At 41.4% G+C, this 14577-nt stretch overlaps 1 protein-coding gene across 1 annotated transcript; it reads left to right on the forward strand.

Moving 5' to 3' along the window:
* The first annotated feature begins 324 nt into the window (after window positions 1-324).
* Window positions 325-4421, forward strand: GHSR (growth hormone secretagogue receptor). The gene is made up of 2 exons (XM_045437115.1): window positions 325-1533; window positions 3684-4421. Exons 1-2 carry the CDS (start codon window positions 738-740, stop codon window positions 3986-3988), a joined length of 1101 nt encoding a protein of 366 aa, XP_045293071.1. The 5' UTR covers window positions 325-737; the 3' UTR covers window positions 3989-4421.
* Window positions 4422-14577: the final 10156 nt, after the last annotated feature.

Raw genomic sequence — 14577 nt, forward strand, 5'->3', positions numbered from 1 at the left:
CTTCCTTCCTTCCTTCCTTCCTTCCTTCCCTATCTCTCTTTTGGAGATCTCTCTTTTGGAGTGTGCCGGTGGGGCACACTCGCTTCTTCTTCCCACCAGGTCCATAACCAACTCTTTACCCCTTTTTGAGGAAAAACTCAGGTCCCGGCCACTGAAGGCATTCTCCGCGCCACTCCCACCGTCCCCGCCCCCGCCCCGGGTGTGATCTGTCCTTCTGGACCACTCTAAGCTGACAGCGCCCAAGGCTGGAAAGAGAGCGCCTTTCGCTCCCATTTCGCAGTGCCGGGTCTCCGAGGCCGCCACCAGCCGGGACGCTTTGGGGAAGTGCGAGATGCAGAAGGAGCGAGAAGACGCAGGAGAGGCGGGACTGGCGGGGCTTCCCCTGAGAAGGTGAAGGTACGCGAGTGGGGGCCAGCCAGAGGCTAGGTTTGGGGGAGATAATGGGGAAAAATAGAGGTGCCAGAAAGAGCGGTGGGTCACTCGTCCTCACCGCCAGTGCGTGCGTGCGTGCGCGTGTGTCTCCCTCCCTCCCCTTTTTCACCCCACGCTATCAATCTCACCTCCCTGCCCTTCTGCCTCTCACTTCCCTCTCTTTTCCTCTCCAAGCATCCTCCCCGCCAGCCCGCGCCGCCTCCTCCTTCGCACTCTCCCGCGACCAAAGGGACCCTCTGGGGCCAGCCGGATCCAGCCTTTCAGGGCAGTCGCATCCCAGAACCTGTTAAGTGGGAGCCCGCAGCATGTGGAACGCGACGCCGAGCGAGGAGCCGGGGTACAACCTCACGCTGCCGGACCTGGGCTGGGACGCTCCCCCCGACAACGACTCGTTTGCCGACGAGCTCCTGCCGCTCTTCCCCGCGCCGCTGCTGGCCGGCGTCACCGCCACCTGCGTGGCACTCTTTGTGGTGGGCATCGCGGGCAACCTGCTCACCATGCTGGTGGTGTCGCGCTTCCGCGAGCTGCGCACCACCACCAACCTCTACCTGTCCAGTATGGCCTTCTCCGACCTACTCATCTTCCTCTGCATGCCCCTCGACCTCGTCCGCCTGTGGCAGTACCGGCCCTGGAACTTCGGCGACCTGCTCTGCAAACTCTTCCAGTTCGTCAGCGAGAGCTGCACCTATGCCACGGTGCTCACCATCACCGCGCTGAGCGTCGAGCGCTACTTCGCCATCTGCTTCCCGCTGCGGGCCAAGGTGGTAGTCACCAAGGGCCGGGTGAAGCTGGTCATCTTGGTCATCTGGGCCGTGGCCTTCTGCAGCGCCGGGCCCATCTTCGTGCTGGTCGGGGTGGAGCACGAGAACGGCACCGACCCTCGGGACACCAACGAGTGTCGCGCCACCGAGTTCGCGGTGCGCTCCGGACTGCTCACGGTCATGGTGTGGGTTTCCAGCGTCTTCTTCTTCCTGCCCGTCTTCTGCCTTACTGTGCTTTACAGCCTCATCGGCAGAAAGCTGTGGCGGAGAAAGCGCGGCGAGGCGGCGGTGGGCGCCTCGCTAAGGGACCAGAACCACAAGCAAACCGTGAAAATGCTGGGTGGGTCTCAGCGCGCCCTCGAGCTCGCGCTCCCGCGTCCTCTCCTCTCCCCTTGCCTTCCCCCCTTTCCCCTTCTCCCGGAGCCTCCACATCTTTCCCCTGTTTTTCTCAGTCTCAATCTGCATGTCTGTCAGTTACTCTTTCCTGTTTCTGTCTTGAGCTCTCTCTGGTTTCTTAGTTTCTCTGTGGTGTGTGCGTCTCCCTCTTTCTCTCTCTGTTCTGTTTTTTGTTCTGTTTCTCTGTGTCCCCTGCTCCTCCCCCCACGCCCCCACTACGTCAGGGTCTTCATTCTTTCTTTTGTTCTCTATCTCTTCGTGTCTTTCTTTTGGTCTCCCTTTTTTTTTTTTTTCAGGAAAAGATGCCCCACCTTTATATTTCCCTTAAATGAATGTTATCAGCCCAGAAACACTGCCTTAAAAATGAGATATTTCACAAAAGTCTATTGTGGTCTTTAAGCGTTAAAGGTGAGGTTAAGCTTCCTGTCTCAATTTGTGGATATCAAGTTGCATTTAAAAAGTAAGGTGGGGTGGGGGGAGGAGTAGGCATTGGATCTAGAAAGCATTTAGTGGTAAATTTAACCAAAGACATGATCAATGTGGGTAGTTCTGTCGGAAATGATTCATTTTTCTTTCAATGTTGCGGTAGGCTTTCTGACCTGCATTTTTTTTTAGATAATTGCATCAGTTCTGTTTACCCTGCTGCTGTTTATTTTAGCTTTGAAAAGAAGTCAATGACAAATCAGTGCTGGAGTCTCCATTTGTTTTTGTGACCACCTGTTTCTTCTGGTAGGATAGTCCGGGATAAAGCAGGATAAGTTAAGACATGCAGGCTTCCCACATGAGAAAAGATGACTTTGCGTGAGCTGACAGGACTTACTATCCCTCCCCAAACGGTCCTTCCAAGAGCATCGAGGTGCAGTATCAGGCCTCGAGTGCACTGCCTATTTACTACGTAAATTTAAGTATGTGTGTTCAGTACAAGTGAAGTGATACAAAAATGCATTCACATACAAGCAAAATACTGATTCTACTTGCTTTGTCAAAACCAGGATCTGTATGTTTTATTATTCCTCTTTATAGTCTAACGTTTTGTATTTGTTTACCTATTTAGTGCTTCTTAGAAGTTCCAGGTTGATTTTGTATTTGTATTTTTATAGTTCCTGGAATCCTGTATATTAAAGTGACACAGTTTTTTCAAAGAATGTGAAATTTTTTCATTTTCTAGACCAGTGACTCTCACAATATGACTAACACATTGCACACCTGCTAGTGACCTCCAGGGGATTCTAATATTCACGTTGCTGCTGTGGCAGTCAGTTTTGAGGAGAAGTTTAGTAATTTCCTCCAGCTTTGTTTTTAAGCTGTTGACTATCCTCACTGTGCCTCAACAGCAACACTAATTTTCTTTTGCCTTGACATTATAAAGGGAATCACTAAAGTGGTAGAAAGACTAAAGTATTATTTTCTGTTATTTTTCCTTTGACTTCTGAATTTTAAAAACCTAATCCAGAAATTCAGAGGTCCTGGGAAAAATCATCTGGCCTGGGCAAAATGAAGACTTGGATGGAGGATAATCAGCGTTAGTTGCTTTCATGGTCACTTATGCCTATTGTACGTGGCAGAGTATCGTCCATCTGAGAGGTTCTCAATCCTGACTGCATGCATATTCAGTCTTCTGTGAAACTTTAAAAAAGAAAAAAGAACAGAAAAGAAAAAGGCAGGTGTCCTGGTCTCCTTCCTAGCGTTATTAATTTTGTGAGTCTATAGTATGTACAAGGAATCTGTGCCCCAGGAACTCTGATACCCACCAGCCGTTGAGTGTAACCACTGTACTTCATGTGTGTCTGGTTGTATCTAACACATGTGAAATGGTGGACTCTTGTGAACAAACTGTTGTGTCAATATACCAGTCTAGTCACAAAACCACTCAAAGAGTTGTTAAGTAGAAATGATCAGGAAGCTCGATAAAAATGGTTGAACTGTTAGTCCAATCTTGGTTACAAGTAGCAATAGGGAAAAGCAGAACGTAATGTTTCTCTGAAATCAATGGTCGTACTATACACAATCAAAACAAAACTGTGTCTTCAAAATAGAATGTTGCTTGCTATGACATGTCTTGAACTCACACTCTCTCTCCCGTTGTCCTTTTAGCTGTAGTGGTGTTTGCTTTCATCCTCTGCTGGCTGCCCTTCCACGTAGGGCGATATTTATTTTCCAAATCCTTCGAGCCCGGCTCCCTGGAGATCGCTCAGATCAGCCAGTACTGCAACCTGGTATCCTTTGTCCTCTTCTACCTCAGCGCTGCCATCAATCCCATCCTGTACAACATCATGTCCAAGAAGTACCGGGTGGCAGTGTTCAGACTTCTGGGATTTGAACCCTTCCCCCAGAGGAAGCTCTCCACTCTGAAGGATGAAAGTTCTCGGGCCTGGACAGAATCTAGCATTAATACATGACCGAGCACATTGCTGAGCAAAGTCATCGCTTATTCTAAACCGGAAGCCATAGCACAGCAGAACTTGGGAAGAAGTTGAAGGTTAACTTTGGAATTAGGAACACATAGAGCTGGAAACAATTGGGAGGAAAGAAAAGATAGAACTTGCAGCGTTCTATTTGACTGCACGCTCATCAGTGCTCTCATACACTCTTTCTGCGTATTCACTGTCTATGATTTTGCATTCTGCTGTTGGTGCTAGCAAGGACTTGGCAATTTGGAGAAAGGAGGGTGTGCAGAGGGGCAATTAGGGTACTTTGTACTGTGTAAATACTAAATCTGATTTACTTGTTCATAGTGATAAAAAAATTTTGATCAAGAGAATGACATTAAAGTGAAACATTTAAGACATATCTTTTAACTACTAGCAATTTTCATATAGCTCCAGATCAGTGCTGTCCAAGATAAATATAATGCAAGGTACTTAAGTAATTCATATAAAACGTATTAATGAGAATTTGACATTCTTTTTTTTTTTTGGACAGAGTCTCTCAAATGTTTACATTTACAATGCACCTTAATTTGGATGCTAAGTTTTCACCAGTAAGACTGGATGTATTTAGGGTTCAGGAAATGCGCAGATGAAAAAGTGGCCCAAACACACCTAAAGGTTTTCCAATAAATAAACTACTGGAATTTTTAAAATTTAAAGTGAATTAAAATTAAAAATTCAGTTTTTAAAGTTGCTCAAGCCACCTTTCAGATGTGGTTAGTGGTTACCATATTGGACAGTGCAGCTCAGGAGTATATGTGAAATTATTGTTAATCTTATAAAAAATGTTTACAAATAAAACTCATTCCCTGAAGTGTTTTTTAATAGTGAACTTAGCATAGCAGAATGTTACAGTGATAAACCTTCAAAATTACACCTAAATGCCCTAGTCTTCATGCTTGGAAGAAAATGGATATGAAATAGAAGAGGCCTTTTTAAATTAGGTTGAAGTACATGTGTATTTATATATTCAGGCAATGAGACTTTATAGAAATTATAGAAAATCACAAACCGCCTTATTTGGTTTAACAAAAATACTTAAGCCAATCATAAGGCTTTGTTTTGTGAATAAAGGAATAATTTATAACTTACTCTGGAAAGCTTACAGGAATTTAGTGACCATAGACATTTGTCAAGTGGTGAAAAATTTAGAATCCCTTAAATGCTACCGCTTATTGATATTCAAAACTTTAAAAAATCTTATAGCCATTTATTTCAAAATGCCTATGCCATGTCCTGTCTCCAAATTAGTTTTGCTATTTCCATCTCACTGCTTGCCTGATAGATATGTTTACTTGGATTCCCAGTCTCCCTCTGATTCATACTTATGAATGATTAAGCACCTTCAGCTAAATATTGAGCATTTTGGTCATAAAACTAAACTTCTCATTTGTATTGACATTGCTCCCTGCATAGGCAACTCTTTGCATATTTATGTTATTCTAAAAATGATTTTGTCATAATCCTGTATAATATTAAGCCATAGAAGCAATTCCTACATGAAGTTATTGGTTCAACTATGGAAGTGCATGAACCAGTTAGGGAAATTATTGCCGTGATTGATTTTCTCCCCTACCAAAAGTGAAGATTATTATGCTGAAATAATTGACTATTCATCTTAGAAAAATGAAAAACATCATTACAATTAGAATGATTTCTGGGGAAAAATATTTTTGAAATCCTTCCTGACACTAAAATTGCACCAAGTTAGTCTAAATTCAGAACTTTCACAAGTTGATTAGTCAGCTAATTCTTGGGAGTACATCAATATTTTAAAAAATACTCTCATTCATTTAAGCCTATGAGATACTAATTAGGTCATTCAGCATTATTGTCCTAAATAGGGTCCAGCAAATCCCAAAGATGTAATTCACCTTCCCAAAACCTTAGAGTTTTTGTCTACAAGTATATCCTATTTGAGAGAAAATAAGCAAAGAAGGCTTGACTTCTATCACACAGCTGATTGCTTTGGAGAAAACCACATCTAACTTTTAATTTGTTACCTACCTATTTAATGGTCTTTCCTGTCTTGTGAGTTCAGCCTACAGTCTCAGCCTAACTCACTTACAGGGCATAGTTTACATAGCAAGGACCACCAATGCCCTTCACTGGTGTTGATGAGCAAACTCAGAGATGATGTTTAGAGAAACAGGTCTTTAATTTGCCCTCTTGTATCATTGCCTTTTTTATTGTTTGTAACATCGTATCATCATACTTCACAAATTGTTTAAGACTCAGGGAAAAGAGGAACTTGCGATGAGGAAAATTGTTTCTAAAAGTCTATCATGTCACAAACGTTTAGTATGTGCCTGGTATGTTCTAAGCTCTACAGACTCATAAGCCAAGGATTTTATCCTTAATGAGCTCATGATCACTTGTGTCTTGTGTTGCAGTAGATAACTAATAAATGTCTTTAAGTTATGAAATAAACATCTCCAGTTGACCCTGAATCAGATTATTCTCCAGTATTTTAAGGGGTTATTCATCTCCCTGTGTTGTTGTGTATTTGGTTCAAAAGAAGTTCAAAATGGGCTGTTGCTACACAAACCAGTCAAATTTGTAGATGCACGTAGTATGTCTGCTGGCAGTAATTACACTCACAGCGTTCTTCATTAATGTAAGGCAAGTAAAGGAATTGGTTTCAGTTTTAATCTGTGTTTCCATTTTCCTGGTTATCCAGCAATGAGGCATCTGTCACTATACCTTCCACCAGGTCACAGAATCAAGGGTTGGGTCTTTTTCATTATAGGAAGTGACTGTACATGACTAAGAACTTTTTAATAATTTCTTTAAAGAAAACATTCTTGCCATGAGTTATTTAAAATCACAGTTTTGTGGCACTGAGATTAAGAAACACTTCCAATGACTGGTCAAACTTGGAAACCATTCTTTATGGTCACGTTCTTACTGCAGTGAAGGTCGCAGCGATGAGATTTTTCTTGAAACACGGGCTATTTGACTCTAATGCATTTCTTAAGAGGCTGAGATCATTACAAACAATTTACTATTGTTAGTTAACATCGGCAATTTTTGCCATAATTTTTGGCTGTTTTTCATTTAGCAATACACTCGAACTTAGTTTAAAACAACAACAAAAACAACCTATCACAAGACTGTTGCCTGAAAACACTTGTCCTTTAAAAAACAGTGTGTATATCTTTAAAACGTGACATACATGTACACATATATCAACATTTCTTCTCACATTGTCTAAATGATTAGAACAGAGCTTTCTGCTTTCAGAAACACTGTATCTAGTGTAAATAATGTCATTAAAGATAAAGATGTTTATCTAATGATCCTTCCATGATTTCTTTGCAATTTAATTTGCAACACTGGCGAGAATCTTTCCAATTATAACTTAACTAGATAATTAGTAACCGATGTTAATTCAGTGAATTGATAACACAAATATTTTTTATCTGGAGAATAAGCTGCAAGTCAAAATCAACAGAAAGGGATGTGCTGGTGGCAAAGGCCAACCACTTTAAGCTCACGTCACTTATTTATTCATATTAAATGAATTCAGTCATATTAATTCTTGGCAGTAATCGAAGTTAGGAGCAGGTGAGGGACAACGTTTGCCTAAGGCTTATTTTGTGTTTTTTTAAAAGATTTTATACAAATCAAATGTCATTTAAAAAATTTTTTTAATGTTTATTTCTTTTTGGGAGAGAGCACAAGAGGGAGAGGGAGACACAGAATCTGAAGCAGGCTCCAGGCTCTGAGCTGTCAGCACAGAGCCCGACGCAGAGCTCAAAATCTTAAACAGTGAGATCATGACCTGAGCCACGCGAAGTCGAATATGTAACCAACTGAGCCACCCAGGTGCCCCAATTGTGTTTTTCCTTTTGAATGCAAACTCTTGAAGGGTATTGGAAGCTAGTCATTTTTGGTTGAGGAAAATACCCTTAAAAAACCCAAAACCAAAACAAAACAAAAAAGGCTGCCAAGCCTATGTCCCTCCCAATTGCCTGGATATTTGCTGGAATTTCAATTAATGTTTCACACTATGACATAGTATACCCATTGCACAAGGGGCTACTGACTGTCCCCCAAACTGGTAAACCAGTAAATCCCTCAGAAAACATGCCTGACACAACTGCGCAGAAAGTTCTACCAAAATGTTTTCAAATGTTCCTTCTAGAAGTCTCCCTGTACTCACCCTCTACCCTCAGCCCCACAGAAAGCATTTGTGAAGAATAGTTTGAAAGATTTTCTGTGATTTTTAATAACTCAAATCCAAACATTTCTCTGGCTCAAACAACAAAAACACTTATATTTAACCCTTTGAGCATGGCACGTTTACCACACTAGAGAGCACTTGCTCATATAAATAAATCCAAGCAGCATAGTCTCCTATTTCACTCATAACCTGCTGTGTTCTAGGTAATGTGGAATTTACAACTTTGTTGATTTGTGTTGTTACAATGTGTCATGTCACTACTGGTATTTTGATTTGTGATTCTTCTTATTTAAGGTTTTTGTAAATGTTGAGGTGTTTATTCTAGCTCGTATGTCTTATGAAATTAGACACTGGTTTTCCTTCTTTTGGATGTTCTAAACCAAACAATCGCTTAATAAATATATTTTAAAAGCCTATAGATAATTTCTTCCCTGTGCAGTTATAAATCTTGGTGTCTGGGATATTTTGCCCCTACCCCTATCCTAGATTCAATTCTTCTTTGTCCTTTTAATTTCTGAAATACTGTATTTTGCCACAATGAGGAGGTGTTTATTATCGTGAACATTATTTTCCCAAGGACTCCAATATTTAATAATGAGTGAAACAATTTCTAGAAGAAGAGGTGGCTTCTAAGCTAAGAGTCGAGGACCCTGTGATGGACTGTAATCCCCATGCCCTCTTCACTTCTCTGTCCCTTACGGTCTGTAATCCCCAGAGCCAAGGGTGTTGCACCTGCATGGTGCTACCCTAATGTGAGACCCAAAGACCACAAGCTCTCTGAGTCAAAGGCAGACTCCCTGTACATCTTGCATACAGCAGTCAGCCCCTCACTGAATGCTGGTTGCATAAGTGAAGGTTTAAAGACTGGGTATGTGTTACCTGGGCACTATCTTCTAGACATATGGATTCCTGGGACCAATAAAATTTAAAACTAAAATTGGAGGACCAATAAGGGGGCCAACTTTAATTTGCTGATTAAATGATTTTAAAATACTCTACTACCTATTGCCACCATCATTTTTTTTTTCTTTTTCTTTCTTTTCTTTTTTTAGAGAGTGAGTGGGGGAGAGGGTCAGAGGGAGAGAGAGAAAGAATCGTCAGCAGGCTCCACGCTCAGGGCAGAGCCCAATGCAGGGCTTGATCCCACGACCCCTGGATCATGACCTGAGCTGAAATCAAAAGCTTGTCGCTGAACCAACTGAGCCACCCAGGTGCCCTGCCGCCATCATTATTTTTACTTAAGAAGAACATGAGAAGTGAATAAAGGATAATCATGGTGTGAAAGTTCAATGTATTCGTACACATACGCTATTAACATGAGTTAATTACAACTTTAAGGCAGTATCTGAGTTAAAATGTATAAATAATATCTGGCAATAATTAATAATATAGTAAAGTAATCCTACATGAGATACACTTTTCTTGATTTGCTAAGGCCCTTTCCAGTGTCTTCTGACCCCTTCTGTCCATCCCTCCTTCAATTCAGTGTCAGCCATTGCCCCTCACATTCTCTCAGTCCATCCCTGTGTCCTAAGTTCAAAAGAGGAGACTGACTCTAAGGCCGAGAGAGGAGAGGTTAGCATGTCTGCCTGGGACTTGGCAGGTCTCACATTCCGAGGCCAGTGTTCACATGCGGATTGTTCCTGGCCTCCTGACTCATAATTCATCATCAGTTCCCGACTTCATAGCCAGCTTCCTTCAAGGGGTCGTCAAAATAATTATAAATCAATACACGTCTCCTGAAGAATAGCTGGACAGTATGTATCAAATACATATAAATTTTGCATATTTCTTGATGCAGTAATTGCACATCAAGACATAATTACGGAGGAACACAGAGATTTACCTGTGTAATTGTGTTCATTGCATCTTGTTCATAGTTGTGAAAACCTGAAAAACTCTAATGTTGGAGAATAGGAAATTGGTTAAATAAATCCCAGCAACGATAACAGTTAACCTGTATGTAGCACTGTGATACATGCTTTCAATTCTTTTTCACATATAATCGTCCCAACACACCTAGGAGGAGGTTTGATTATTATACCCATGGGGGTTGAGGGGGTAACTGAGGTGAGAGTTTTGTCACATGGCCAGGAAATGGCAGAGCTAGAAATGGACCCCAGACCAGCGAGGTTCTAGTCCTTTCACTTCCCCTATTCTAGAGTACTAGGCAGACATTAAAAATGATATTGTAGGAGGGGCGCCTGGGTGGCTCAATTGATTACGTGTCCGACTCTTGGTTTCAGCTCAGGTCATGATCTCACGGTTTTGTGAGTTCGAGACCCTCCGTGGGCTCTGCGCTGGCAGCATGGAGCTTGCTTGGGATTCTCTCTCTGCCCCTCCCCCTCTCACATTGTCTCTGTCTCTCAAATAACTAAACTTAAAAAAATGATCATGTAGGAGAATTTTAATAATGTGGGGAAATGTTTACCTGCTATTAGTAAGTGGGAAAAAAAATACTGTCCCATCTTGTAAAGGAAAATAAAGATGTTCACAAAGCCAAAGACTGAAAAGATACAGCAATATAAAAGTATTAACAGTGTTTCTCTGATCTGTGAAAAGACTTTCCTCTATTTTGTCCACTGTTTCTAACATTTCTACAAAGAATGTGTACTATCCTTGTAATAATGGTAAATGGCAAACTGCGTTACAATAGTTCAGAGGTTGGCTTCCCTCCCACCCCCGCTCTGTTCTTACACTTTTCTCTGCTTTTTGCCTCTAGCAACTTGGGTTTTCCTGGTTTCTCTGAGGAGTATCGTCCTCAGGATATCTTCCATACCCAACACTAACCCCTGCAGCTCCTGACTGGGACACCTGCTCTTCCAGGGGAGAAAGTTACAGAGAAGCGGTGGGAGAGGAAAGCCAGCACTCATCAACTAGGCTTACATTCTAGTTCTGGAACTGCATTGCTTTGGGCAAGTTCTTTACCAAACCCATGAAAAGTACCAAAACCTAGCAGATGCTTATTAAGTGGCTGCTATTATCATTTGGTTACTTGGCACAGCATGAAACAGCACCATGGTGTGTCCACCCTCCTAAGTTGTCTAGCAGAGGTGTCCCGTGACTTTTTTGACCATGTACAGATATTTAGAGAGGCTGGTAAGAGCAGCTGCAAATTTAACAATGCTGGGTAATTGCTTTGCCCAGGGTGTTGGCAAGCCTCTGTCAGGTTTTCAAAATACAGCAGACATATTTTGGAGTGAACCCTTGGACCCTCTCTCCCAGGAGACATTTGCACCTCTACTTATGAAATGAAAAGATAATTTCAGACTCAGTCAGCAAGGGGGAGGAAGAGAGGGAACAAGAGCTTGGCAAAATCCGTTTCCTGAAAGTATACCTTTCTTCATGGCCACATGTTCACTATATTTGCATGTGTAACTGCTTCAGAACCTTTTTTTTTTTTTTTTTTAAGAGAGAGAAAGTGAGAGAGTGCAAGCTCAAGCAGGGAGGGGTGGGGGAGGGGGAGAGAGAGAGAATTTCAAGCAGGTTCCAGGCTCAGCACAGAGCCCCAGATGGGGCTACATCTCACCACCATGAGATCATGACCTGAACCTAAATCAAGAGTCCAATGCTGAGCCAACTGAGCCACCCAAGTGCCCCTCTTCCAAACCCTTATTAAAAAAACTTTTTTCTTTCAGAATTTACTTCCTAGGAACAAAGCATGAAAAGTGAAGTGTGCATAGGCTTTGGAGCTAAAGAGTTACAGAATTCTCTCCTGGCTTAACTATTAACCAGCCATGTGACACAGGGCAAAACTTAGCATTGACCTCTCTGAATCTCAGATGATTTAACACTACAATAGAAACCATAAAAGTATTTGCTTTTTGTGGTTTTTGACAGTTTCAGTGACATAATTTATGTCAAGGGGCAGCATTTGGCACATAGAAGAGCCCAATATACGTTAACTGTTTTTATTACAGCAACCTAATAGGTTGTTTAGAATTTACAATTTCCAATTTGAGTTTCTTTAAAGCAGAGAAAAAACCCAAAACGTGTGAAGAAATTTGAATGCAGAATCCTTCTATAGTTTTAGTGTCTCCCAACCTCAATTTCTTTCTTTTTAAATTTTTATTTAAATTCTACTTAGTTAACATACAGTGCAATATTGGTTTCAAGAGTAGAATTCAGTGATTCATCACTTACAGACAACACCCAGTGCTCATTGTAATAAGTGCCATCCTAACACCCATCACCCATCTAGCCCATCCCCCACCCACCTTCTTCCATCAACCCTTAGTTTGTTCTCTGTCTTTAAGAGTCTCTTATGGTTTGTTTCCCTCTCTTTTTCCCCTCTTCCCATATGTTCATCTCTTTTGTTTCTTATATTCCATATATGAGTGAAATCAAATGGTATTTGTCTTTCTCTGACTTATTTTGTTTAGCATAACACATTCTAGCTCCATCCACATTGTTGCAAATGGCAAAGTTTAATTATTTTGATGACTGAGTAATATTCCATTATATGTATACACACACACACACACACACACACACACACACACACACCATATCCTCTTTATCCATTCATCAGTCAATGGACATTTAGGCTCTTTCCATAGTTTGGCTATTATTGATAATGCTGCTATAAACATCAGGATGCATGTACCCCTTTGAATCTATTTTTATATCCTTTGGGTGAATACCTAGCAGTGCTATTGCTGGGTTGTAGGGTAGATTCTATTTTTAACTTTTTGAGGAACCTCCATATTGTTTTCCAGAGTGGCTGCCCCAGTTTGCATTTCCACCAACAGTGTAAGAGGGTTCCCCTTTCTCCATCCTCGCCAACACCTGTTGTTTCTTGCATTGTTAATTTTAGCCATTCTGACAGGTGTGAGGTTAGTTATCTCATCAGGGTTTTGATTTGTATTTCCCTGATGATGAGTGAAGTTGAGCATCTTATCATGCATCTGTTAGCCATCTGGATGTCTTCTTTGGAAAAGTGTCTATTCATGTCTTCTGCCCATTTCTTCACTGGATTATTTGTTTTTTGGGTGTTAAGTTTGATAAGTTCTTTATAGATTTTGGATAATTAACCTGTATCAGATATGTCATTTGGAAATATCTTCTCCCATTCCACAGGGTGCCTTTTAGTTTTGTTAATTGTTTCCTTTGCTGTGAAGCTTTTTATGTTGATGAAGTCCCAACTGTTCAATTTTCTTTTTGTTTTCCTTGTCTCTATGACATGTCTAGTAAGAAGAGGGCAAAGAGGTTGCTTCCTGTGTTCTCCTATAGGATTTTCATGGTTTCCTGTCTCACATTTAGGTCTTTGATCGATTTTGAATTTATTTTCGTGTATGGTGTAAGAAAGTTCCCCAACCCCAATTTTGACAGTTTTACCCACTGCTAATTAAATGAGCTTTTTGGTGACTTACTTTATTGAGACTTTCCAAAGAATTCAGTGTAGTTTTCCAAGAAATAATGATTCTCTTTTTGCAGTCACATTTTATTCAACTTATATAATTTAAATCAAGTAGTTAGAATAACAGGGGCACTTTGGCATAGATAGATTTGAGAACAGAAAACTCAGCTGGTGGAGAAGAAGTACAGGAGTGAGCTAGAGCATGGCCTTCTGGCACATGACACATTCAGGACCCTTGACAGGGGAGGAAGAACACTGGATCCTAGCAATCTAATTAAGAACACTTCTAACTCCTATGTGAAAGCACTTCAAATATAGTAACTTGTTGGCTCCATTCAAACAGAATAAGTCCTAGTGCAGAACACATTACAGATTGTCTACAGTCCTAGGGGTTCTAGAAGGTTTCATGCTGTAGGCAAACTCCCATCAATTGGTAGTAGGCTCCCAGAAACTTGGCTGAGAAAGGACATTAGGGAGACAATGTGTCCCTTTTGACTGTGACAGTACCGGTTACTCCTCCTGTCTAGGCATCCCATCTGGTTTTGCATTTATGATGGATTTTTCTTTCTTTCTTTAAAAAAATTTTTTTTAACATTTATTTATTTTTTGAGAGACAGAGAGAGATATAGCATGGGTGGGAGAGGGGCAGAGAAAGAGGGAGTCACAGATTCCAAAGCAGGCTCCAGGCTCTGACCTGTCCACACAGAGCCCGACACAGGGCTTGAACTCATGAACCACGAGATCATGACCTGAGCCGAAATCGGACTCTTTTTTTTTTTAAGAACTTGTCATTAATAGTCGCATTAAAGAAAGATTGGGTGCAGTTGTCAGACCGCCAGTTGGTATTTCCAGCTTCTGCCATAGTCTTGTCTAGGTGCATGTGTAGTGCATGCTCAGTGAACAGAGCTCTCTCCTTAACACATAGGAAACTGAGAGATGACCAACCCATCTCTATTCCCACTAAAGCATGCAAAACACTTCCTGAAAGAAAAAAAAAAGTGGACTTTGATACAT

Source organism: Leopardus geoffroyi, chromosome C2 (assembly GCF_018350155.1).
Source record: "Leopardus geoffroyi isolate Oge1 chromosome C2, O.geoffroyi_Oge1_pat1.0, whole genome shotgun sequence".
Classification (NCBI taxonomy): domain Eukaryota; kingdom Metazoa; phylum Chordata; class Mammalia; order Carnivora; family Felidae; genus Leopardus; species Leopardus geoffroyi.